This window comes from Bubalus kerabau, chromosome 5, assembly GCF_029407905.1.
Source record: "Bubalus kerabau isolate K-KA32 ecotype Philippines breed swamp buffalo chromosome 5, PCC_UOA_SB_1v2, whole genome shotgun sequence".
NCBI lineage: Eukaryota > Metazoa > Chordata > Mammalia > Artiodactyla > Bovidae > Bubalus > Bubalus kerabau.
The window spans coordinates 116,446,823-116,471,335 of NC_073628.1; the positions used below are offsets into that span (position 1 = coordinate 116,446,823).

Genomic DNA, 24,513 nt, shown 5'->3' on the forward strand with positions numbered 1-24,513 from the left:
AAAAATGTCTACTGAATGCAAAAAGGATTGAGGGGATGGAAATAAGAACTAATAATTTGCTTTCTTTTTAGACATGCCACACATTTCCTAAACTTGTGTATGTATAAATAATACTTCTTTTTTTTTTTTTAGATTTTTGCTAATTATTTTAAATTAGAGGACAACTGTTTTACAATATTGTGTTGGTTTCTGCCCTATTTCAACATGAATCAGCTATAGGTACATGTATGTCCCCTCCCTCCTGAACCTCCCTCCCACCCCATCCCACCCCTCTAGGTAGTCACAGAGCATTGGATTTGAGCTCCCTGCATCTGATTCAATCTCTCACTTAACCTTTTTGATCCAATGAAACTTGTTTAAGAAGAGAGAAACTAAAACATATTTTCCACATATGAGGAGTTTAGAAGGACTAGGATATTGTTCCAAGGACAGTTTTGTTTCCAGCTGAGGATTAACAGAGCATTTAACGGGACTTCCCTGTAGCTCAGATGGTAAAGAATCTGCCTGCAATGCAGAAGAGCTGGGTTCAATCCCTGGGTCAGGAAGATCCTCTGGAGAAGTGAATGGCAATCCATTCCAGTATTCTTGCCTGGAGAATCCCATGGACAGAGGAGCCTGGCAGGCTACAGTCCACTGGGTTGCAAGAAGTCGGACAGGACTGAGAGACTAACATTAACAACATGAGCATTTAACAATATGATCAATCTCTGATAAAATTAACACAGTATCTTTTTCTTCTTAGATGAAGTGTTTCCTTCCTTCTGCTCCTGATAAGCAGATCTTGCTTTCTAAGCAGTTCTGTTTTGCTTCACTAGGAAGCTGAGTGGTCCCTTCACACCTGCACTTTGACTGCACTTTGTCAGTCACCATGGTCCCCAGACCCTAATGCAGCCCTTGAATGGCTCACTGAAAGCTGATGAACCTCAAGCATGTTCATAACAGTTCCAATGGAGTCCCATGAATCCACTTACACTGCTTATGCAACACACTTTTAAAAGAATTTTACTGTGAGGAACTCCCTCCTTTTCAAAGGAGGTTGCATTGGCAGAGTTCTCTTTTTAAGCAGAGCGGTACACTCTGGACTTTATGGCACATATTTTGAAACAAAAGTCAGTTTGCTTCTTGAAGCCAGGCGTCAGGAATAAGGCGCAGCCCCGAATTTTTTGGTGACGACCTCACAAATCACTGTTGGAGTGCCTGACTTAATGCCTGGTTCAAACAGGTAAGAAGGAAGCTGAGAAAAGTTTTTTCCTAGACTGAAAATCAGAGTTCAGAGTAGCCAGCATTTGGTGATGTTAGAGGAGCTATATGACAGACTTATATGAACATGTTTGCAGAGTGAGAGGTGTGAGCACTGTGGAAAGTGGGAGGGGAAGGCATTTGTTTTCCTCTCCTTTCCTGGTAAATTTAGAGATAATGGGTTTGAATTTCTGGCTCTGTTAGGTAAGTTTACTAACTTCTTTGAGTTTTGATTTCCTCATTTATAAATTGCAGAAAACAATAACTACTTCAGAGGGCTGTTTATAGAAAGGAGCCTTGAGATTTCTTGTATACTGTGATGGGCACACCTTTCAAAGGTATTTGGTAACAAAATGTACATGTATGCATATGTGTGTGACAAAATGTACACGTATGCATATGTGTGTGTATATATATATGCAACTTAACTATTTTAAGTACAGAAACAGAAGACTATAAAGGCTAATAAAACAAGTTTTTGGCTACTACAAGTAATGCTGCAGTACACGTTCTTAATTATGTTTCATTATACACATGTTGGGGAGTATTTCCAGGGACTATACTAGAAGTGAAATAGCCAGGTTGTAGGGTATGTGTACCCAATACCTTCAACTTAGATTTTTGCCAAATTCCCCTCCAAAGTGATGCAATCGTTGGACATTCCCAATAGCAGTATATGAGAGCTTTTGTTCCTCCACATCTCAGTTCTATTCTTTGCACATGTTGCATGCATGCTGTGTGTATGCTAAATCGCTTCAGTTGTGTCCAACTCTTTGCGACCCCTTGGACTGTAGCCCATCAGGCTCCTCTGTCCATGGGATTCTCCAGGCAAGAATACTGGAGTGGGTTGCCATGCCCTCCTCCAGGGGATCTTCCCGACCCATGGATCAAAACTGCATCTCCGGTGGCTCCTGCATTGCAGGTGGGTTCTTTACTGCTGAGCCACCGGGGAAGCCCTGGTGCACATATTTACATGTTGCCAATCTGTGTGAAGTTATATCTGAATGTTTTAATCTGCATCCCCTAATTATTGTTGGGAGACATTTCTCCAAGGGATTCTCATGTTTCTGTACACCGTGTGACCAGAGGTAAAGATAGCTTTTATGCTAGACTGTCTTTCAAAAGATGTTAATATAGTGAATGACCTTTGTCAATGGAGGTACTGCTTCCTTCTAGAATAGAAGGCAGGTTTGTTTATTGTCCAGTATGATAGACATGTGTTCTCCAGGGCAAAGGTTGGGCAGGTCTGCTGGCAGCTTATTATCAAAGGCTGGAGTTCCCTAAGCTTAGGATTTCTAAGCCATGACACTATGTGTCTAAGATCTGCTGGGGCTTCTCTTTGTAGCTCCTATGGGACTCAAGGGGAAATGACACAAACATGAAGCTCATGCTGCTTGCTGTGCTGTGAGCAATAGTCTTTTGTCTCTGATCCATGAGTTTTGTGTCTTTTGCCATAAAACTGCATCAGGCTAATTGGTAAGAGTTCAAGTAGTGTATGATCTCAGACTATTCCTAGTTCTTGGAAGTTATTGGTGAGGGTGAGCATCTTGTTTATTGGTTATTTGGCTCTTTTTCATTTGTGAGCTATCTGTTTTTTGGGGTCTATTTTTTTCCATTTGATTGTTTCTTATTGACTGGGAGATGTTCTTGATATATACTAGTTTAAATATTGATGGCTGTCTTTTATTCAACTGTGTATGCGTGTGTGCGCACGCTTAGTTGCTTCAGTCGCATCCAACTCTTTGCGACGCTATGCACTGCAGCCCACCACGCTTCTCTGTCCGTAAGATTCTCCAGGAAAGAATACTGGAGTGGATTCCCATGCCCTCCTCTAGAGGATCTTCCTGACCCAGGGATCAAACCCACATTTCCTGCATTGCAGGAGGATTCTTTACCCACTGACCCACCTGGGAAGCCCTTATTCAACCATGTTCATATCCAAATAGAATAAAAGTAGCAATACTTTTTCTAGTACTTCACAGTTTCCAAAGTACTTTATTATCTCTTACCTCTTACCAATAGCTCCTTAAGAGCCATATTACTTCCATTTTACAGATTATCCTCTATTTTACAGATTATTTAAGTGAAAATTACTTAACGAGGCTAATCAGTTAATAGAAGAAATAAATTAAAAAATCAAATCTATTTTTCTTCACATCAAGAAAGTATTTCTTACAGGAGAGATTCTAGCTCCTAAGTAACAATGGTTAGAATCTTAGTTGTCACATAACAGGAATGAAATAATGAAGTTTCAAAAGGGGATTGGAGGAACCTTCATTTCTGTTGACTGTGTAGAAATGCTCAATTCATTATGAATGTGTCCATAAGAATTTTAACATATAATCAACTTTAGAGGTTATGAATCTATTTTTTAAACATAAAGTTATTGTAGCTCTGCTGCTGCTAAGTCGCTTCAGTCGTGTCCGACTCTGTGTGACCCCATAGCCGGCAGCCCACCAGGCTCCGCCTAGTGGTTGGCATTTTTCCAAGCGCTATGTAGTGTTGGACAAAGCTGAGATCAGCAAATAAAGTCAAATATAATTAGTAATAATTTAAAAACATCTTACCATAATGTAGAGCTGTTTGACCTTCATTGTCCTATAAAAGAAACAAAGAATCTAAGTTATTGCAAAAGTATAAAAATATATAAGCTATAGCAAATATCTGATATACCAAAGTTCCATAGGTTTACCAGCTACAGGAAAAGAAGCCAGTTCTTTAAGCCTCACAGTAACCTCTGACCAAACTCTCCATCTTGGAGAAAAGGAGAAGGTTGAACGGTAACTTGTGCACTGCGGCAGCCACAGAGTGACAGGGTGACTAGATCTGCAGATATTAAACCAAAGGGAATCCTTTAAAATGTGACAGTTTGATTACCCAATTAGTGGCAGAAAAATGGCCATTTATCATGGCCAGTATTATAATTTTTTTAAGTACATTCCCAAAATCTATCTAAGAAGTCTATGATTTATAGTAAGAATTAGTAGCTTTGTAACCCATTTTCAAAGGTTCAGATTCCAGGCTTATAACACAAAGTTTCCTAAGCATATCAAATATTATACAGAAATGTGATTTCAAGGCACACAAAATCTCTACAAGTTGTTAAGGCAAAAATTCCCACATATACTCAGGAAAATCCAACTGTTCAGCTAAATTTTTATTTCTTTAAAATAAAAATATTTTAACTATATAAACTAATTATCGATGAATACTTTTTCACGATGCTATTTCTTTTTAATTCAATTTTTATTTTACATTGGAGTAGTTGATTTACAATGTTAGTTTCAGCTGTATAGCAAAGTGATTCTGTTATACATATATCTTTTTTTCAGATTCTTTTCCCATAGGTTATTATAGAACATTGAGCAGTTCTCTGTACATATTGTTGGTTATCTGTTTTATTATATATAGTAGGATGTGTATGTTAATCCCCAAACTCCTAATTGATCCCTCCTCCTCTCCTCTTTGGTAACCATTAAGTTTGTTTTCAAAGTCTGAGTCTGTTCTGTTTTATAAATAAATTGATTTGCATAAGTTTTCTAGATTCTACATATAAGTGATATATGATTTTTGTCTCTGTGTGACTTCATTCAGTATGATAATGTCTAGGTCCATCCACGCTGCTGCAAATGGCATTATTTCATTCCTTTTTATGTCTCAGTAATATTCCACTGTACATATATACCACATCTTCTTTATCCATTCCTCTGTCAATAGACATTTAATTTGCTTCCATGTCTTGGCTATTGTGAGTAGTGCTGCAATGAACATTGGGGTGCATGTATCTTTTTGAATTGTGGTTTTCTTTTTTTTTTTTTTATTTTTTTTATTTTTTTTTCTTTTATTTATTTATTTTTTTTTAATTTTATTTTATTTTTAAACTTTACATAACTGTATTAGATTTGCCAAATATCAAAATGAATCCGCCACAGGTTTACATGTGTTCCCCATCCTGAACCCCCCTCCCTCCTCCCTCCCCATTCCATCCCTCTGGGTCGTCCCAGTGCACCAGCCCCAAGCATCCAGTATCGTGCATCGAACCTGGACTGGCAACTCATTTCATACATGATATTTTACATGTTTCAATGCCATTCTCCCAAATCTTCCCACCCTCTCCCTCTCCCACAGAGTCCATAAGACTGTTCTATACATCAGTGTCTCTTTTGCTGTCTCGTATTCAGGGTTATTGTTACCATCTTTCTAAATTCCATATATATGCGTTAGTATACTGTATTGGTGTTTTTCTTTCTGGCTTACTTCACTCTGTATAATAGGCTCCAGTTTCATCCACCTCATTAGAACTGATTCAAATGTATTCTTTTTAATGGCTGAATAATACTCCATTGTGTATATGTACCACAGCTTTCTTATCCATTCATCTGCTGATGGACATCTAGGTTGCTTCCATGTCCTGGCTATTATAAACAGTGCTGCGATGAACATTGGGGTACTCGTGTCTCTTTCCCTTCTGGTTTTCTCAGTGTGTATGCCCAGCAGTGGGATTGCTGGATCATAAGGCATGTCTATTTCCAGTTTTTTAAGGAATCTCCACACTGTTCTCCATAGTGGCTGTACTAGTTTGCATTCCCACCAACAGTGTAAGAGGGTTCCCTTTTCTCCACACCCTCTCCAGCATTTATTACTTGTAGACTTTTGGATTGCAGCCATTCTGACTGGTGTGAAATGGTACCTCATAGTGGTTTTGATTTGCATTTCTCTGATAATGAGTGATGTTGAGCATCTTTTCATGTGTTTGTTAGCCATCTGTATGTCTTCTTTGGAGAAATGTCTATTTAGTTCTTTGGCCCATTTTTTGATTGGGTCATTTATTTTTCTGGAGTTGAGCTGTAGGAGTTGCTTGTATATTCTGGAGATTAGTTGTTTGTCAGTTGCTTCATTTGCTATTATCTTCTCCCATTCTGAAGGCTGTCTTTTCACCTTGCTAATAGTTTCCTTTGATGTGCAGAAGCTTTTAAGGTTAATTAGGTCCCATTTGTTTATTTTTGCTTTTATTTCCAATATTCTGGGAGGTGGGTCATAGAGGATCCTGCTGTGATGTATGTCAGAGAGTGTTTTGCCTATGTTCTCCTCTAGGAGTTTTATAGTTTCTGGTCTTACGTTTAGATCTTTAATCCATTTTGAGTTTATTTTTGTGTATGGTGTTAGAAAGTGTTCTAGTTTCATTCTTTTACAAGTGGTTGACCAGAGTTCCCAGCACCACTTGTTAAAGAGATTGTCTTTAATCCATTGAATTGTGGTTTTCTCTGGATATATGGTCGGGAGTGGAATTGCTAGATCATATGGTTGCTCCCTTTTTAGTATTGAAAGGAACCTCCATGCTCTTCTCTATATTGTGTGCTCAGCTGCGTCTGACTGAGCGCTGAAGAATTGATGCTTTTGAACTGTGGTGTTGGAGAAGACTCTTGAGAGTTCCTTGGACTGCAAGGAGATCCAGCCAGTCCATTCTGAAGGAGATCAGACCTGGGATTTCTTTGGAAGGAATGATGCTAAAGCTGAAACTCCAGTACTTTGGCCACCTCATGTGAAGAGTTGACTCATTGGAAAAGACTCTGATGCTGGGAGGGATTGGGGGCAGGAGGAGAAGGGGATGACAGAGGATGAGATGGCTGGATGGCATCACTGACTCAATGGACGTGAGTCTGAGTGAACTCCAGGAGTTGGTGAGGGACAGGGAGGCCTGGCGTGCTGCGATTCATGGGGTCGCAAAGAGTCGGACACGACTGAGTGACTGATCTGATCTGATAGGGGCACCACGGTTGTAGCCTGCCAGGCTTCTCTGTTCACCACTTCCTACTCCAAGGGATCTTCTTGACCCAGGGATTGAACCCATGTGTCTTGTGTTTCCTGCATTGGGAGGCAGACTCTTTACCACCAGGGCCACCTAGGAAGCTCTGTTCTCCACATAGTAGTTGTATCAATTTATATTCTCACCAACAGTGTAGGAATGTTCTCTTTTCCTCTGCATCCTCTCCAGGATTTATTATTTGTAGATTTTTTGATGATGGCCATTCTGACTGGTGGGCTTCCCAGGTGGCTCAGTGGTAAAGAATCAGCCTGCCAATTCAGGAGGCGCAGGAGACACAGGTTCAATCCCTGGTCAGGAAGATCCCTTGGAGGAGGAAAAGGCAACTCACTCCAGTATTCCTGCCTGGAGAATCCTATGAATAGACAAGCCTGGTGGGTTACAATCCATAGAGTCACAGAGTTGGACATAACTGAGCACACACATATTCTGATACATCTTTAGTTTTGATTTTCTCTAATAATTAGCAATGTTCAGTATTTCTTCATGTGTTTTTGGCCATCCATATGTCTTTCTTAGAGAAATGTCTATTTAGATCATTTGCCCATTTTTTGATTGGTTGTTTTTGGTTTTGTTTTTGATATTGAGTTGCATGAACTGCTTATATATTTTGGAGATTAATCCTTTGTAAGTTGCTTCACTTGCAAATATTTTCTCCCATCCTGTGGGTCGTCTTTTTGTTTTCTTTATGGTTTCCTTTGCTGTGCAGAAGCTTTTGAGGTTAATTAGGTCCCATTTGTTTATTTTTACTTTTTATTTTCATTACTCTGGGAGGTGGACCTATAAAGGTATTGCTGTGATTTATGCCAAAGACTGTTCTTCCTATGTTTTCTTCTAAGAGTTTTATAGCATCCAGTCTTATATTTAGGTCTTTAATCCATTTGAGTTTATTTTTGTGTATGGTGTTAGCAAATATTCTAATTTAATTGTTTTACATGCAGCTTTCCAGTTTCCCCAGCATCATTTATTGAAGAGACTGTGTTTTTGCCATTGTATAGTCTTGCCTCCTTTGTCATAGACTGACCATAGGTGTGTGGGTTTACTTCTGAACTTTGTATCCTGTTCCATTGATCTACATTTCTGTTTTTGTGCCAATATTATACTGTTTTGATGACTGTAGCTTTGTAGTATAAAGTCAGGGAGCCTTATTCCTCCAGTTCCATTTTCCTTTCTCAGAATTGCTTTGGCTGTTCAGGGCCTTTTATGTTTCCATGCAAATTAAAAATTTTTTGTTCTAAAAATTTTGTGAAAAATGCCATTGATAATTTGATACAGATTGCATTGAATCTGTACATTGCCTTGAGTAGTATAATCATTTTGACTATATTGATTCTTCCAATCCAAGAACATGGTATATCTTTCCATCTGAGCAATGCTATTTCTTAAGCTGAGGGCAGATGATCATGTTACATGAGCAACACATAATCAGGATGATGGATAGGTGAAAAGTAGAATTTAGATTAATTTGATATGCATTTAGTATGTGCATGGCCATTCTTGAGCCCCTGATAATTAAGAATAAATGATTAACCATTATTGTAAATGAGACAGAGTGGTATTATGATTTAAATCAACTACTCTTAGACAAACCATATCTACCTTTCCCATTTCCTAAAGACTGAATATGGGGGTTGGTTCCCAGAAGGTTTTGGGTGTGGTTCTATTTAATCTCCTAAGAAGAAAGGCAAAAAGCTGCCACGGAGAGCTTATTTTCTGGTTCAGATAGGTGGTTAGAATAAAGTAATTCTTTAACACCTAGAGAAGTTCAGCAGGGATAACAGCCAATGGGTAGAAGACAACTTGGAGGCAATGTAGTTTGATTAAACTGTTTTCTTACCAGGAATTGGAATTCTCATTGGATTTGGTGGTAACATGTGGGTAGATAGGTTGGAGGAGATATGAAAGATATAATTTTGAGGAACCTTGTGAGTAGGGTAGATTCAGCTGAGGTGCAGCACTGCTTATGTTTGGGATGCTCATTATATATCATAAGGATAATAATAAACTCTAAGAGTAGTAAAAGATGGACAGCAGCACCAAGAAGTCAGAAAAACAAGAGATTATTTTTGCCTACTTGTTTCTTGTATTTTTCAATTCAGTCCCTACTTTGCTCCTAGTTCCTCTTTGCCTTGCCCTTGCCTTGAGATTAATGACAGGTAGGGGAAGAGAGCTGAGGCAGCCACAGTAAACAAGATCCAAGAGATGATAATGAGGGGTGGCAATGACAGTGTGAAGTTGTGTTCCTGAGTATCTGGATTTACCTGGCTACAGTCAAGGGCAATTTTGAAAGAACTGCATTGCCCACTATGGCTTTAAACTTGTATCTGCTTTGCTAGTTTCCAAAGTTAACCAGTAAAAATGTATGTGTGTGTGTTTGTGTATGTGTACACACACCTGATGGGTTCATATATTCACATTTATGTGCACACACACCTGATGGGTTTATACATTCACATATATAGTTTAAATGCTTGGCAACAGAAAATAATTTCAGAAAGGGTTTAATCTATTGCAACCTCAGGACTCTAACCTATGCATCCATCATGCAAGGTTATATTTTCTACAATTATCCATTTTTAGAAAGTGTAACTTTCTTGCTATTTGTGCATAAGTTCCTTGTTTAATTACTGTGTTCATATAAATATATATGCAGAGTTCAATTTCATTCAATTTGTAATTGCTTATCTTCACAAGAGAGGTAGAAGCATCATTAATTTCTTTTAACCACTTTTACCAATGAGTACTAAATCTATATCTCCACCTCAATATCCAACTAATGAATTAATTTAAAATGTTTATTGAGCTCCTACTACGGTCCAGGCAGTGTTCCAGGTACTGGGAGCACAGAGGTGAGCAAGAGAGAGAAGGTCCATCATGTTATAACTCTGACATTCTAGTGGTAGAGGAAGTAATAAGCAAATAAATCTTTTCTGTAATAGACAGCAATAAGTGCTCCAAAAAGCATAATACAGTGTCTAGATGATGTGAGATGCTATTTTAGATCAAAAGAACAAGGAAGGGCTCTTTGAGAAGGTATGTACACACAGAGAATTGGGGAAGATTCTAGGGTGGTCATGCAACCTCCTGAGCTGAGCACATCATAGCACCCATCATCCTCCTGGTCTAGAAGTAAGCATGTCACTCAAGCCAAACCAATTAGAGTCTTCTCTTAGGATTTTCAAAATAGGATTCATGTCAATGTATGGCAAAACCAATACAATATTGTAAAGTAATTAGCCTCCAATTAAAATAAATAAAATTATATTAAAAAAGGATTTTCAAAATAGAGCAAGGAGATAGAAGCATGTGTACAGAGAAAGCCTTTTTCTTCCTGGTCAAAAGAAAGTGGTGTATCAATAAAAACAGATACAAAGAGATAAATATTGTATTATTCCAGTTGTATGAACTATTTAAGAGTAGTCAAATTCAGAGACAGAAATAGAACAGTGGTTACCAGGGGCTGCAGAGAGAGAGGAAGGAGGAAGTATCGTCTCGTGGGTACAGTTTCAGTACAGGATGCTGAAAACATTCTGCAGATGGATAGTAGTGACAGCTGCACAACAACATGAATGTTCTTAATATACCACTGCTGCTGCTGCTGCTGCGTCACGCCAGTCGTGTCCGACTCTGTGCAACCCCACAGACGGCAGCCCACCAGGCTCCCCCGTCCCTGGGCTTCTCCAGGCAAGAACACTGGAGTGGGTTGCCATCACCTTCTCCAATGCATGAAAGTGAAAAGTGAAAGTGAAGTTATTCAGTTGTGTCCAACTCTTTGCGACCCCATGAACGCCAGGCCTCCCTGTCCATCACCAACTCCTGGAGTTCACTCAAACTTATGTCCATCGCGTCGGTGATGCCATCCAAGCATCTCACCCTCTGTCATCCCCTTCTCCTCCTGCCCTCAATCTTTCCCAGCATCAGGGTCTTTTCAAGCGAGTCAGCTGGCCACCATCAGGTGGCCAAAGGATTGGATTTTCAGCTTCAACATCAGTCCTTCCAATGAACACCCAGGGCTGATCTCCTTTAGGATGGACTGGTTGGATCTCCTTGCAGTCCAAGGGACTCTCAAGAGTCTTCTCCAACACCACAGTTCAAAAACATCAATTCTTCGGTGCTCAGCTTTCTTTATAGTCCAGCTCTCACATCCATACATGACTACTGGAAAAACCATAGCCTTGACTAGACGGACCTTTGTTGGCAAAGTAATGTCTCTGCTTTTGAACATGCTGTGTAGGTTGGTCATAACTTTCCTTCTAAGGAGTAAGTGTCTTTTAATTTCATGGCTGCAATCACCATCTGCAGTGATTTTGAAACTCCCCCAAATAAAGTCTGTCACTGTTTCCATTGTTTCCCTATCTATTTGCCATGAAGTGATGGGACTGGATGCCATGATCTTAATTTTCTGAATGTTGAGCTTTAAGCCAACTTTTTCACTCTCTTCTTTTATGTTCATCAGGAGGCTCTTTAGTTCTTCTTCACTTTCTGCCATAAGGGTGGGGTCATCTGCATATCTGAGGTTATTGATATTTCTCCCAGCAATTGTGTCATGTATATCTTAAGCACAATTTTTTTAAAAAGAAAGTAAAAAGTAAAAGATGTGGATCAAAAACTACAAGTGGCATTGTTCTCCACTTTTTGGAGAAAACAGGTGTGTGGTAGGTGAGAATGAAGTATTCACAAAGAAAAGAGTAGCAGTGAGAGATCCAGAAAGAATGAGAGTCTCTAATTCTTATCATTCCAACTCTGTCCTTGTCCTTCTTGGTTAGGTGAGCCAACAACAAAATACTCTCTAGGCAAAAGTGATCTTGTCACGTGCAAACGGAGTCCTGAGTAATACAGAACACAAGGTTGTTTATGACTCAAGCCTTGGTCATCTTCCTTGTAATTTTGTGACCTCCGATTCCCAGTAAGAATACCTATCTGCACATTCACATCTGTAAATGCACTTCACTCTGCTTGAAATCTGTTCTCCAACTTTATAGTGTTCTGCTCTTTTCTCTTGTTTTAATATCCATCTTTGATATATTTGAGCATTTTAAGCAGACGTGTAGTCCCTGTATTTCTTTTATTTGAGCTCAGGGAGAGGGGGCAGGTGGTGGTACATGTGATACTTGTGCTGCCTGAGATTCATGTACTGCTGATTACTACCTGTGTGCTTTATAATTTGGGACTGTGAATTCATTTTAAGTGGGGTTTTATCTGTGAAAAATTCTGTGCTTTGTTCCCTGAATGGAGATTCTGTCCCTCTAGAATGATTTTGCTTTTGTTTCTGATAGACACCACGGAAATAATATCAGTCTGAGATCCCTACATTGAGTTCTTAGCTTGGAGATTTTTGAACACCTACTTAGTGTAAATTTAAAAAGGGCAAACCTATTTCTCATCCCACCTCCCCTCCTGGGCTTGGAGTGCAGGCTAAGAAAAACTCATGTCAGCTCTTTGTTGGAGGGTAGATTTTTAATGTCTACTTTTCCCTGATGGTGGCTGCTGTTTTTTGAGCGATTTCTACCTTATAGATACTGGGACTGTCAGATCCTTGCTTTCAGGACAGTCAGGTGTTGGTTTAAACTTACCACTTTCTTTTTAAAGCTTTGGGATTATTAAAAACTCAAGGCTTACTACTTTGTTTCTTAGCTGTGTTTGTTTTGGCCTTTGGAGAACAACTTTACTTTTTGGTAAGCTCTACCATATTTCCTACATTGTGGAGCATAAATGCCAAATGTAATTATTCTGTTAACTCAGTGAAAAATTACTCTTTCAGTTAGACTTCCAGATGCTTTTTCCTCCTGTATGCAGAGGACAAGTTGGTCTCTCTTGAACTTATACACATTTCTTTCTTTCCCCACATGTATTCTACACTGATTCTTTCTTTATAATTTTTGATCATTATTTTCATTTTATTAATAATTATTTCCTTTAAGGACTAGATTTTCTTCTCTCCTGAGATGGGGCACCCTATCAAATGTAAGAAGTATGTGTTTATTTAAAATTGTATTTATTTATTTATTGAAGTATAGCTGATTTACAATGTTAACAGTGTTAATTTCTGCTGCACACCAAAGTGATTCAGTTTTACATACATATCCAATCTTTTTTTATATTCTTTTCCATTATGGTTGATCCCAGGAGACTGGATATAGTTCCCTGTGCTATACAGTAAGACCTGTTCTTTATCCGTTCTAAATGTAATAGTGTGCACCTGCTAACCTCAAACTCTGAGTCCATCCCTTTCCTTCCCATCGGCAGCCACAAGTCTTTTCTCTATGTCTGTGAGTCTGTTTCTGCTTCATAGATAGGTCTGTCTGTGTCACATTTTAGATTCCACATTTAAGTGATATCATACAGTGTTTCTTTCTCTTTCTGACTGATTTCACTTAGCATGATAATCTTTAGTCGCATCCATGTTGCTGCAGATGGCATTATTTTGTTTTTATGGCTGAGTAATATTCCATTGTATGTATGTACCACATCTTCTTTATCCATTTCCTCTGTCGGTGGACATTTAATTTGTTCTACGTCTTGGCTATTGTGAATAGTTCTGCTATGAACATAGGGGTGCATGTATCATCCTGAATTATAGTTTTGTCTAGAAATACGCCCAGGAATAGGATTGCTAGATCATATGGTAATTCTGTTTTTAGTTTTCTGAGGAACCTCTATACTGTTTTCCACAGTGACTGCACCAATCTACATTCCCATCAACGGTAGGAGAGTTCCTTTTTCTCGACACCCTCTCCAGCATTTGTTATTTGTAGATTTCTTAATGATGGCCATTCTGAATGGTGTGAGGTGGTACTTCTTTGTAGTACTGATTTGCATTTCTCTAATAATTAGCAATATTTTCATGTACCTGTTGGCCATTTGTATTTATTCTTTGGAGAAATGTCTGTTAAGGTCTTGGGCCTATTTTTCAATTGGATTGTTCGTTTTTTGTTGAGTTGTAGGAGTTGTTTGTATATTTTGGAAATGAAACCCTTGTTGGTCACATCATTTGCAAATATTTCCTCCCATTCTGTATGCTATCTTTTTGTTTTATGACTTCCTTTTCTATGCTAGTTTGTAGGTTTGATTAGGTCCCGTTTGTTTATTTTTATTTCTATTGCCTTGCTGCTGCTAAGTCACTTCAGTCGTGTCCAACTCTGTGCGACCCCACAGATGACAGCCCACCAGGCTCCTCTGTCCCTGGGATTCTCCAGGCAAGAATACTGGACTGGGTGGCCATTTTCTTCTCCAATGCATGCATGCATGCATGCATGCAAAGTTGCTTCAGTCATGTCTGACTCTGTGCGACCCTATGGACAGCAGTCCACCAGGCTCCTCTGTCCACAGGATTCTCCATGCAAGAATACTGGAGTAGGTTGCCATTTCCTTCTCTACTATTGCCTTGGGGACTGACCTAAGAAAACATTGGTACAATTTATATCAAAATGTTTTGCCTATGATCTCTTAAAGACATTTTATGGTGTCATGTCTTATGTTTAAGTCTTTAAGCCATTTTGAATTTATTTTTGTGTATGGTGTGAGAGTATGATCTAACCTCATTGATTTACATACACTGTCCAGCTTTCCCAATACCACTTGCTGAAGAGACTTTGCCCCGTTGTATATTCTCGCCTCCTTTGTTGAAGATCAGTTGACTGTAGGTGTGTGGGTTTAATTCTGGGCTGTCTTTTCTGTTCCATTGATCCATGTCTGTTTTTGTGTCAATAGCCATGCTGCTTTGATTACTCTAGCTTTGTGGTGTTGTCTGAAGTTTTGGAGGGTTATGCCTCCTGCTTTGTTCTTTTTCTTCAGGATTGCTTTGGCAATGCTGGGTCTTTCATGGTTCCAGATGAATTTCAGGATTATTTGTTTTAGTTCTGTGAAAAATGTCATGGGTACTTTGGTAGTGTTGTGTGCTCAGTCATGTCCAAGTCTTTGAGACCCCATGGACTGTAGCATGCCAGCATCCTCTGTCCATAGAATTTTTCAGGCAGGAACATTGGTGTGGGCTGCCACTTCCTACTCAAGGGGCTCTTTCCAACCCAGGGGTCAAACCTGCATCTCTTGCATTTCCTGCATCAGCAGGCAGATTCTTTACCACTGTGCCACCTGGGAGTAGGGATCTCATTAAATCTGTAGACTGCTTTGGGTAGTATGGCCATTTAAACAAAATTAATTAGAAATATTTTTTAAAAAATTTACCAAATGAAGTATTGATGAAAATATTAACATTAAGTCATTGATAATATTGCATAAAATTCTGTAGCCAGGTGCTGATTTTTTTCTACTGGTAAATGCATTTTATCAAACTGAATCAAAAGCCCCATTTCCAAGTCCAGATCTATCTACCTGTCTGTCTACCTACACACACACACACACACACACACACACGTTTCAGTCAGTCAGTCGTGTCTGACTGAGACCCCATGTACTGCAGCATCCTAGGCCTGCCTGTCCATCACCAAATCTCGGAGCCTATCCAAACTCATATCCATTGAGTCGGTGATGCCATCCAACCATCTCATCCTCTGTCGTCCCCTTCTCCTTCTGCCCTCAATCTTGCCCAGCATCAGGGTCTTTTCCAGTGAGTCCGTTCTTCACATCAGGTGGCCAAAGTATTGGAGTTTCAGCTTTAGCATTAGTCCTTCCAATGAATATTCAGGGTTGATTTCCTTTAGGATGGACTGGTTGGATCTCCTTGCAGTCCAAGGGACTCTCAAGAGTCTTCTCCAACACCACCATTCAAAAGCATCAATTCTTCGGCATTCAGCTTTCTTCATAGTCCAACGTTCACATCTACACAAGACTACTGGAAAAACCACAGCCTTGACTAGATGGACCTTTGTTGGCAGAGTAATGTCTCTGCTTTTGAATATGCTGTTTAGGTTGGTCATAACTTTCCTTCCAAGGAGCAAGGGTCTTTTGATTTCATGGCTGCAGTCACCATCTGCAGTTTTTGGAGCCCCCCAAAATGAAGTCTGTCACTGTTTCCATTGTTTTCCCATCTATTTCCCATGAAGTGATGGGACCAGATGCCATGATCTTCGTTTTCTGAATGTTGAGCTTTAAGCCAACTTTTTCACTCTCTTCTTTTACTTTCATCAAGAGGCTCTTTAGCTCTTCGCTTAAGAGTGGTGTCATCTGCATATCTGAGGTTATTGATATTTCTCCCGGCAATCTCGATTCCCCCTTGTGCTTCTTCCAGCCCAGCGTTTCTCATGATGTACTCTGCATATAAGTTAAATAGGCAGGGTGACAATATACAGCCTTGATGTACTCCTTTTCCTGTTTGGAACCAGTCTGTTGTTCCATGTCCAGTTTTAACTGTTGCTTCCTGACCTGCATATAGCTTTCTCAAGGGGCAGGTCAGGTGGTCTAGTATTCCCATCTCTTGAAGAATTTTCCACAGTTTATTGTGATCCACACAGTCAAAGGCTTTGGCATAGTCAATAAAGCAGAAGTAGATGTTTTTCTGAAATCTCTTGCTTTTTCAATGATCCAGCGGATGTTGGCAATTTGATCTCTGGTTCCTCTGCCTTTTCTAAATCCAGCTTGAACATCTGGAAGTTCATGGTTCACGTAATGTTGAAGCCTGGCTTGGAGAATTTTGAGCATTACTTTAATAGCATGTGACATTTAAGTCATGGAAATAACATGCTTCCAAGATGTTCTGTGTGAGCAGAAAATTCTCCTGTCACTGGATTTCTTTTTTTTTTTGTGATCATAGTGATACTGATACTGTAATTCAGATTTGATCTACCATTTCTACCAATGTTAGTTCTAAAGATACTGTACACAGCATGAATCATTAAAAGAGTAATAAGAGAGCTGCATAGAGGGGATGCATTTTCCCTTGTGGGTAATGAGAGATTCAGTTCTTATCCAGTAATTTGACATCTGAAATAAAAAATCTGTTTTACTATTTCAAGTGAATAGATGATAAGGGAAGCACTCAAGAAAATTGGTTGTGAGGAATTAGAAGTAGTGATAAAAATTATGAGTTAGTAATATAATTTTGGGTAATTTTCAATATTATTGAAATATTGAAATAATATTCAATAATATTCAAGCTTATTTCTAAGCTTGGAATGTTTTGCCTCTCCTAACCTGTGAGATCAGTGACTCGATTACAGAATATGATTAAACTAATCTGACAATTTACCACATGTTAGGTGTTGGCAAACATATTTTTAAATTATTTTTCTAAGAATTTTTCTGATATATGAATTAAGTCTTCAGTTGGTTATAGGCACACGCCTTTCTTTCTTGGGGAAAAAAAGGTAGGTATAGTAACATCTCATTTAACTATTAATAGCACCTGTTGGGAAAATCCCATGGATTTCCACGAGGAGACTGGTGGGCTACAGTCCATGGCGTCGCAAAGAGTGGGACACAACTGAGCAACTAAATAACAACAAAGCACCTTTTAGAGAGCGAAAAACCTGTCAGCACATTTTAAAAATAACTGGCACATTACCCTTTGAATATGCAAACACTGAAAACCGCCCTTATAAACTTTCTAAGGTATCTTACTTCCCTTTATCACTCAAGATGGAGAACATGGGAGATTATTTAATCTTTTCCTGATGATTCAGTTATCATAAACTAATGATGTCCCTTAGTATCTTGCATCAAGTAAATGTCTGGGCATATACATGAACAAAAAATCATTTGTTTTACATCAGTGTTAGTCACTCAGTGATGTCTGACCCTGTGACCCCATGGACTGTAGCCCACCAGGCTCCTCTGTCCATGGAATTCCCCAGGCAAGAATACTGGAGTGGGTCGCCATTTCCTTCTCCAAGGGATCTTCCAGACCCAAGAATTGAACCCAGGTCTCTTGCATTGCAGGCAGATTCTTTACCAGCTGAGCTATGAGTGCTGCCTTTGATTGTTTTCCTTTCAGTTATTTTCTTAATCATGTTTCCCTATTTCATGTGGTGGGTTGCACAAGTCGGACATGACTTAGCGACTAAACCACCACTGATTATTCATCCCTTTTAAGGCAGCCAAGCAGATTCACAGATGTTCTCTATACAGATGTTCTCAAGAACAAGTTTGCTTTGGGAACTGAAGATAAGATGATTGCATTGACATGTTACTAAAATTGCTGGCAAGAGGGATTGGAGTAAAGTAGGCCCAGAATAAGTGAGCAGCTGGAACTAAAGGATCAATAATGTATGTACTGTGCCCACAAGGTGGTCTTCTTCGGCTCATCCAATCATTGAGACTCCTAAGACTATCACTGAATACACCTGGCATCTGTTTATTCAGGAGGATTTCAGACAGAAACCATTCAGAAGCTGCCATCAGGGCAGTGTCAGCCTAGAGTTCTATAGTAATTCATGTGACAGCTTGTCCAGCCATCCAGCCTCAGACTGAGCCTCAGCCTCAGTCCTTCCAATGAATATTCAGGACTGATTTCCTTTAGGATTGACTGGTTTGATCTCCTTGATGTCCAAGGGACTCTCAAGAGACTTTTCCAGCACCTCAGCTTGAAAGCATCAGTTCTTTGGCACTCAGCCTTCTTTATGCTCTACCTCTCACATCCGTCTGTGACCACTGGAAAAACTAAAGCTTTGACTAGACGGACCTTTGTCGGCAAAGTGATAGCTCTGTTTTTCAATATGCTGTTTAGATTTGTCATAGCTTTTCTTCCAAGGAGTAAGCGTCTTTTAATTTCATGGCTGCAGTCACCATCCTCAGTGATTTTGGAGCCTAAGAAAATAGTCTGTCACTGTTCCCATTTTTTCCCCATGTATTTGCTATGAAAAGCGATGGGACCAGATGCCATGATCTTAGTTCTTTGAACGCTGTTTTAAGCCAGCTTATTCACTCTCCTCTTTCACCCTCATCAAGAGGCTCTTTAGTTCCTCTTTGCTTTCTGCCATTAGGGTGGTGTCATCTGCATATCTGAGGTTACTGATATTTCTCCTGGCAGTCTTGATTCCAGCTTGTGATTTATTCAGCCTGGCATTTTGCATGATGTACTCTGCATGTAAGTTAAATAAGCAGGGTGACATACTCCTTTCACAATTTTGAACCAGTCTGTTGTTCCATGTCTGGTTCTGTTGTTTCTTGCCCTGTATACTGATTTCTCAGGAGGCAAGTCAGGTGGCCTGGGATTCCCATCTCTTGAAGAATTTTCTACAGTTTTTTGTGATCCACACAGGCAAAGGCTTTAGCACAGTCAATGAAGCAGAAGTAGACTTTTTTTTTAATTCCCTTGTTTTTTTATGATCCAGGGGATGCTGGCAATTCGATTTCTGGTTCCTCTGCCTTTTCTAAATCCAGCTTGTACATCTGGAAGTTCTCAGTTCACATACTGTTAAAGCCTAGCTTTAAGGATTTTGAGCATTGCTTTGCTAGCACGTAAAATGAGCGCAATTGTACAGTAGTTCGGACATTCTTTGGCATTGCCTTTCTTTGGGATTGGAATGAAAACTGACCTTTTCCAGTCCTGTGGCCACTGCTCAGTTTCCCAAATTTGCTGGCAAACTGAGTACATTACTTTAACAGCATCATCTTTTAGGATTTGAAATAGCTCAGGTGGAATTCCATCACCCTCACTAGCTTTGTTTGTAGTAATGCTTCCTAAGGCTCACTTGATTTCACATTCCAGGATGTCTGGCTCTAAGTGAGTGAGCACACCACCATGGTTATTCAGGTCATTAAGACCTTTTTTATACAGTTCTGCTGTGTATTCTTGCCACCTCGTCTTAGTATCTTCTGCTTCTGTTAGGTCCATACCATTTCTGTCCTCTATTGTGCCCATCTTTACATGAAGTGTTCCCTTGGTATCTAATTTTCTTGAAGAGATTTCTAGTTCTTCCCTTTATATTGTTTTCCTCTATTTTTTGGCATTGTTCACTTGAGAAGGCTTTCTTATCTCTCCTTGCTATTCTTTGGAACTCTGCATTTAGATAGGTATTTGTTTTCTTTTCTCCTTTGCCTTTTGCTTCTCTTCTTTTCTCAGCTATTTGTAAGGCCTCCTCAGACAACCATTTTGCCTTGTATTTCCTTTTCTTGGGGATGGTTTTGGTCATTGCCTCCTATACAGTGTTATAAACTTCTATCTCTAGTTCTTCAGGCACTCTATCAGATCCAATCCCTTGAAACTATTTGTCACTGGAGATATAAACTTGAGATCTGAAGGGCAGATATATAAAGCCCAGAGACTGGATGAGATCACCAAAGGAATGGGTATAGAGAAGAGAGATCAGACAATTGAGTTCTGGGGCATTTCAAGACAAAGAGGGTAGGAAATCGTTTCATCACTAGTGTCTGACTCTTGCAACTTCATGGACTGTAGCCCACCAGGCTCCTCTGTCCATGGGATTTTTCCTGGCAAGAATACTGGAGTTTGTTGCCATTTCCTTCTCCAGGGGATCTTCCTGACCCAGAGATCAAACCTGTGTCTCCTGCATTGGCAGACGGGTTCTTTACCACTGAGCCAACAGGGAAGCCTGAGGACAGGAAAAGGAGCAAGCAAAAGGGACAGAGAAAGAGCTACTGAAAAAAAGTGAGCAAAAGGGACCTTACCAAGGTCAGTAAGGGAGTAACCGAAATCACTGCCCTGGAACACAAGAGAATAAAGCATTTAACGAAAAAGTCATTCAAATGCTGCTGATAGGTCAAGAACGGTAGGGACCAAAGAGTGGTCACTGGATGTAGCAGAACTGAGATGAAAAACAGAAAGAATGATAGAAGTAAACACCCAATTCAAGTGGCTTCAAGAAATAACATGGGAGGAGAAATTAGAGTATAAACAACTCTTTCACGGAACTCTGGAGAAGAATGAAATGGGGCAGGAGTTGGGCAGTTAAGTGGGGTAAATAGATAGCAGTGTATTTATATCTGCTGGAAACTATACAGAAGAGAGGGAAAACTGATAATGCAGAAAAGGATATACGCAGTAAGAGCTTGCGTGGGATGGCACCTAGTGTGTTAGCAGAGGAGCTGGCCTTGGGCACACAGATGGCTCATACATACCAATGGGGGGAAAGGGGGCTATGTAGGCACAGACACAGGCAGGTAGACAGATGTGATGGTAGAACTTGCGGAAGTTCTTTTTTCACTGACTCTTATTTCACTTCAGTTTAATGGGAATGAAGGTCAATAGGAGAGGATGAGGATGAGGAAGGAGGTGTTTGAATTTTGAGCAGAGAAGAGAATATATGAAAGAGTTATCTAAGAGAGGGAAGAGATAACGGAGTAGGGGAATGTCGAGTCGCTGCTGGGGAGCAGTGAGGGCCCATGAGGTCAGCAGTTATAAACCTGAAGTGGACATGGGCATGTACGTTTCTCCTGTCACGTGTAGCTGCATAGCTACAGACATGGAAGAGTGGAAGAATTAATTTAAACATCTATTTCTGAAAGCCTATCAGGGACACAATGATAAATAAACCAGTTATAGTCCATGCCTTAGTGGAGTTAGAAATGGCTACAGCATAATATACTTATAGGACAGAATATTAGGCAAACATTCTAGAAAATGTGCTGAAGAATATCTGATATGCATATGAGAAGATATTCATGACAAGTAGGATATAAAAGTATATATAGTATGATCTCATTTTTGGTTTTAAAATGTATTATCTACCTATAGAACACAGAGAAGGAAAGCATCCAAAGTGATAAAAGGGATTATCTCAGGGGTAAGATTGCAGATGACCAAAACCTTTTTCTTTATACTTATTATTTGTAAATATTTTGTAAAAATTTCAATAATACATTGTTATCACTTTTACAATAAGAAAAAGTTACTGTTGATTTGTATTCTTTGAATTTGAATACCATCTGTATATTTACAAACATTTTTCAGTGATTATTACTTGGCTATACCAAGAAAAACTGATCAAACCAATTTAAATTATGGTATAAATGTTTATTTACAGGTACAAGCATGATAGGGTTACCTGCTTGCTGCCCCCCTACCCCAATCCATTTCTTGTTTGCTGTGCTCCTCAGATCACCATGACTAATTTGAGGCTTTTGAGTTCAGATGCTGTGGGCTGAAGTGTTCTTGTGTTTAATGTGAAATTTGGGGATTTTTGATCTTTCAACTTAGAGCATGTCCACCTAGAAATCAATTAGAGCAGGGGCATAAATATGAGAACCATGGCTGCAGTCACAGAATTGATTGGCAACTGGGGAATGGAAAGACAGAGGACAACCAGGCTGTCTTCTAATTCTATTAACTTTTCTGTCTTCCAAGAGTACTACAGAAAAGGAGCAGGCTTTAAAAAGACATAAATTTTCCTCAACTCTGAATTATTTATATGTCTAAGTACCGAGACATGTCTAAAGAATAGGTATTTGGGTGAAACAAAAGATAATTATTTATAATTACTCTCTAGCCAAATTGTAGTCTTCAGGGGGCCAAATGTAAATTCTTTTATTCATCTTTTGTATGCCTTGCACATAATAAGCACTCAAGAAATATTTGATCAAACTTGATTATGACTCAAATACAACCTGTTCAGGTTTTAATCATTATTAATAATTATTTTAAATCTATATTTTAAAATAATCTTACTATTATGATTATGATGTTTTAATAAAACACATCATCTTGTATCTGCAAAATCTTTATCTCTGTTATTCCCCTGTGTGTGTTAAAGTGGAGTTTATATTAAAGCATGAATATGACTCCAGTTTTTTCTTTGTAACCTCAAAATAGGATATAGGAACCCAAACCTTAGTCTTTATAAACATTTCTGTTTTAAAATATATTACAAAGAATAAATGGAATTGAATGTCAAGAATGAGTAAGTGAAAGCTTTTACTCATCTGGTTTACAACTTATATCAGCTAATTTTTCTAAATTTAAGTTGATTAAATTTTTTGGTTGTTTCATTTCAAATGACCACACCAGAAGAGGGTTGTTTGTCATAGTTATTTATGCTTTTCCTTTCTGTTTTAGCTTAAGAGAAATGTTCAAATTTAATAAATATGGAGTTGTTATAAACAGGAGCAAAAACAATTCTAATAAATTAACATTGGTCATACATTTAAAATCTTTGTAAGGGATTATATATTAGGATAAAATACTCAGGTGAATTAAAAAATTCACATAATAAACTTAAAATGTAGAAAAATTCTAACTATAAAAGCATAGAAATGTACAGCTCAGTGCATGCTCAGTCGTGTCTGACTCTTTGCAACTCCATGGACTGTAGCCCACCAGGCACCTCTGTCCATGGATTTCCCAGGCAAGAATACTGGAGTGGGTTGCCGTTTCCTCCTCTAGGGGATCTTCCTGACCCAAGGATCGAACTTGCATCTCCTGCATTGGCAGGTAGATTCCTTACCACTGAGCCACTGGAGAAACCCTAGAAATGTATAACTCCTTCACTATACTCTCATACACTATTTCTAAATAAATAAAAATCCATAAGAAATACAAAATAATGACAAAGTATTATAGGGAACTTAAAGACCCAGGCTCCTAAATATGAAAAGAAAAAATGTACCATTACCTAAGTGATTCTTGACCATTATCTTTATTTTTTTAATAAGCATGCTATTTTAAAAATAATTATATTTTATTTCTTATTTATTTACTGGCTGCTCTGGGTCTTCACTGCTGTGTGCCGGCTTTCTCTAGTTGCGATGAACGGGGGCCACTCTCTAGTTGTGGGGCACGTGTAGTTGTGGCCTCTGGGCTCTAGAGCACAGGCTCAATTGTTGAGGTGCACAGGCTTAGTTGCTCCATGGACGTGGGATCTTCCCAGATCAGGGATTGAACCTGTGTCTCTTGCATCAGCAGGTGAATTCCTAACCACTGGACCACCACAGAAACCCTGCCATTATCTTTAAATGGTAGGGAATCATGAAAGCTTCCCCTTGCTCTGACCGGGTCCTGTGTCTGACTCTTGCCAGACTCTAAGCTATCACCCACTACTCAGATTGCATTCATAAGCAGCCACTCTTCTTTATTAACTTGAAGTAGCACCTTGAGCCTTCACAACCCTTGCTTAAAACTTTCTTTCCCTAACCGCTCCCTCATCTTTTACCTTCTATTATCTATGAATATATCTGTGTCTTCCTGCTTCTTTTAAAGTAATGACCTCTGGCATAGTTGAATTTCATAGACCCCTATTTCCTTTATCCCTTCAATCTAGCACAAAACTTGGCATCAAATAAAAGTTAAATGAGACAAACATAAACTACTTGCAGAAAAATCAAATATAGTTATACCTCACTAATCCAGGGGCTTGGTCTTGGCATTCTCAAGTACTTAGAATAGGGCCCACAGCCCAGGGGAAGATGCTGGTAGGAACCATACTAAACATGTTGTGACCAGCTGACTCCTGAATAGAAGGATTCCTCTAGCTGGCTTGAGAAAGCAATGAAAGGCCAGCCTTTACCTATGAAATATGAGGTGCAACAGGAGGCAGAAGAGACGCAGAAAGTGAAGGAAACAAGGACTAGGGAGCAGAGATGGTAAGAGGGCCAGCAGAGCC

General features: G+C 39.2%; 1 protein-coding gene and 1 long non-coding RNA gene across 5 annotated transcripts in view; one reads left to right on the plus strand and one right to left on the minus strand.

Moving 5' to 3' along the window:
* ACBD6 (acyl-CoA binding domain containing 6) overlaps window positions 1-24,513 on the minus strand; it is a 202,588-nt gene that overhangs the window by 25,516 nt on the left and 152,559 nt on the right. For both annotated transcript variants that reach the window (XM_055582860.1, XM_055582861.1), the window contains exon 7: window positions 3,807-3,837. In XM_055582860.1, the coding sequence (XP_055438835.1) occupies window positions 3,807-3,837 (31 nt within the window). The remainder of the gene's footprint in view (window positions 1-3,806; window positions 3,838-24,513) is intronic.
* The window catches only part of LOC129653300 (uncharacterized), a 67,029-nt gene that overhangs the window by 20,920 nt on the left and 21,596 nt on the right, over window positions 1-24,513 (plus strand). The window lies entirely within an intron of this gene.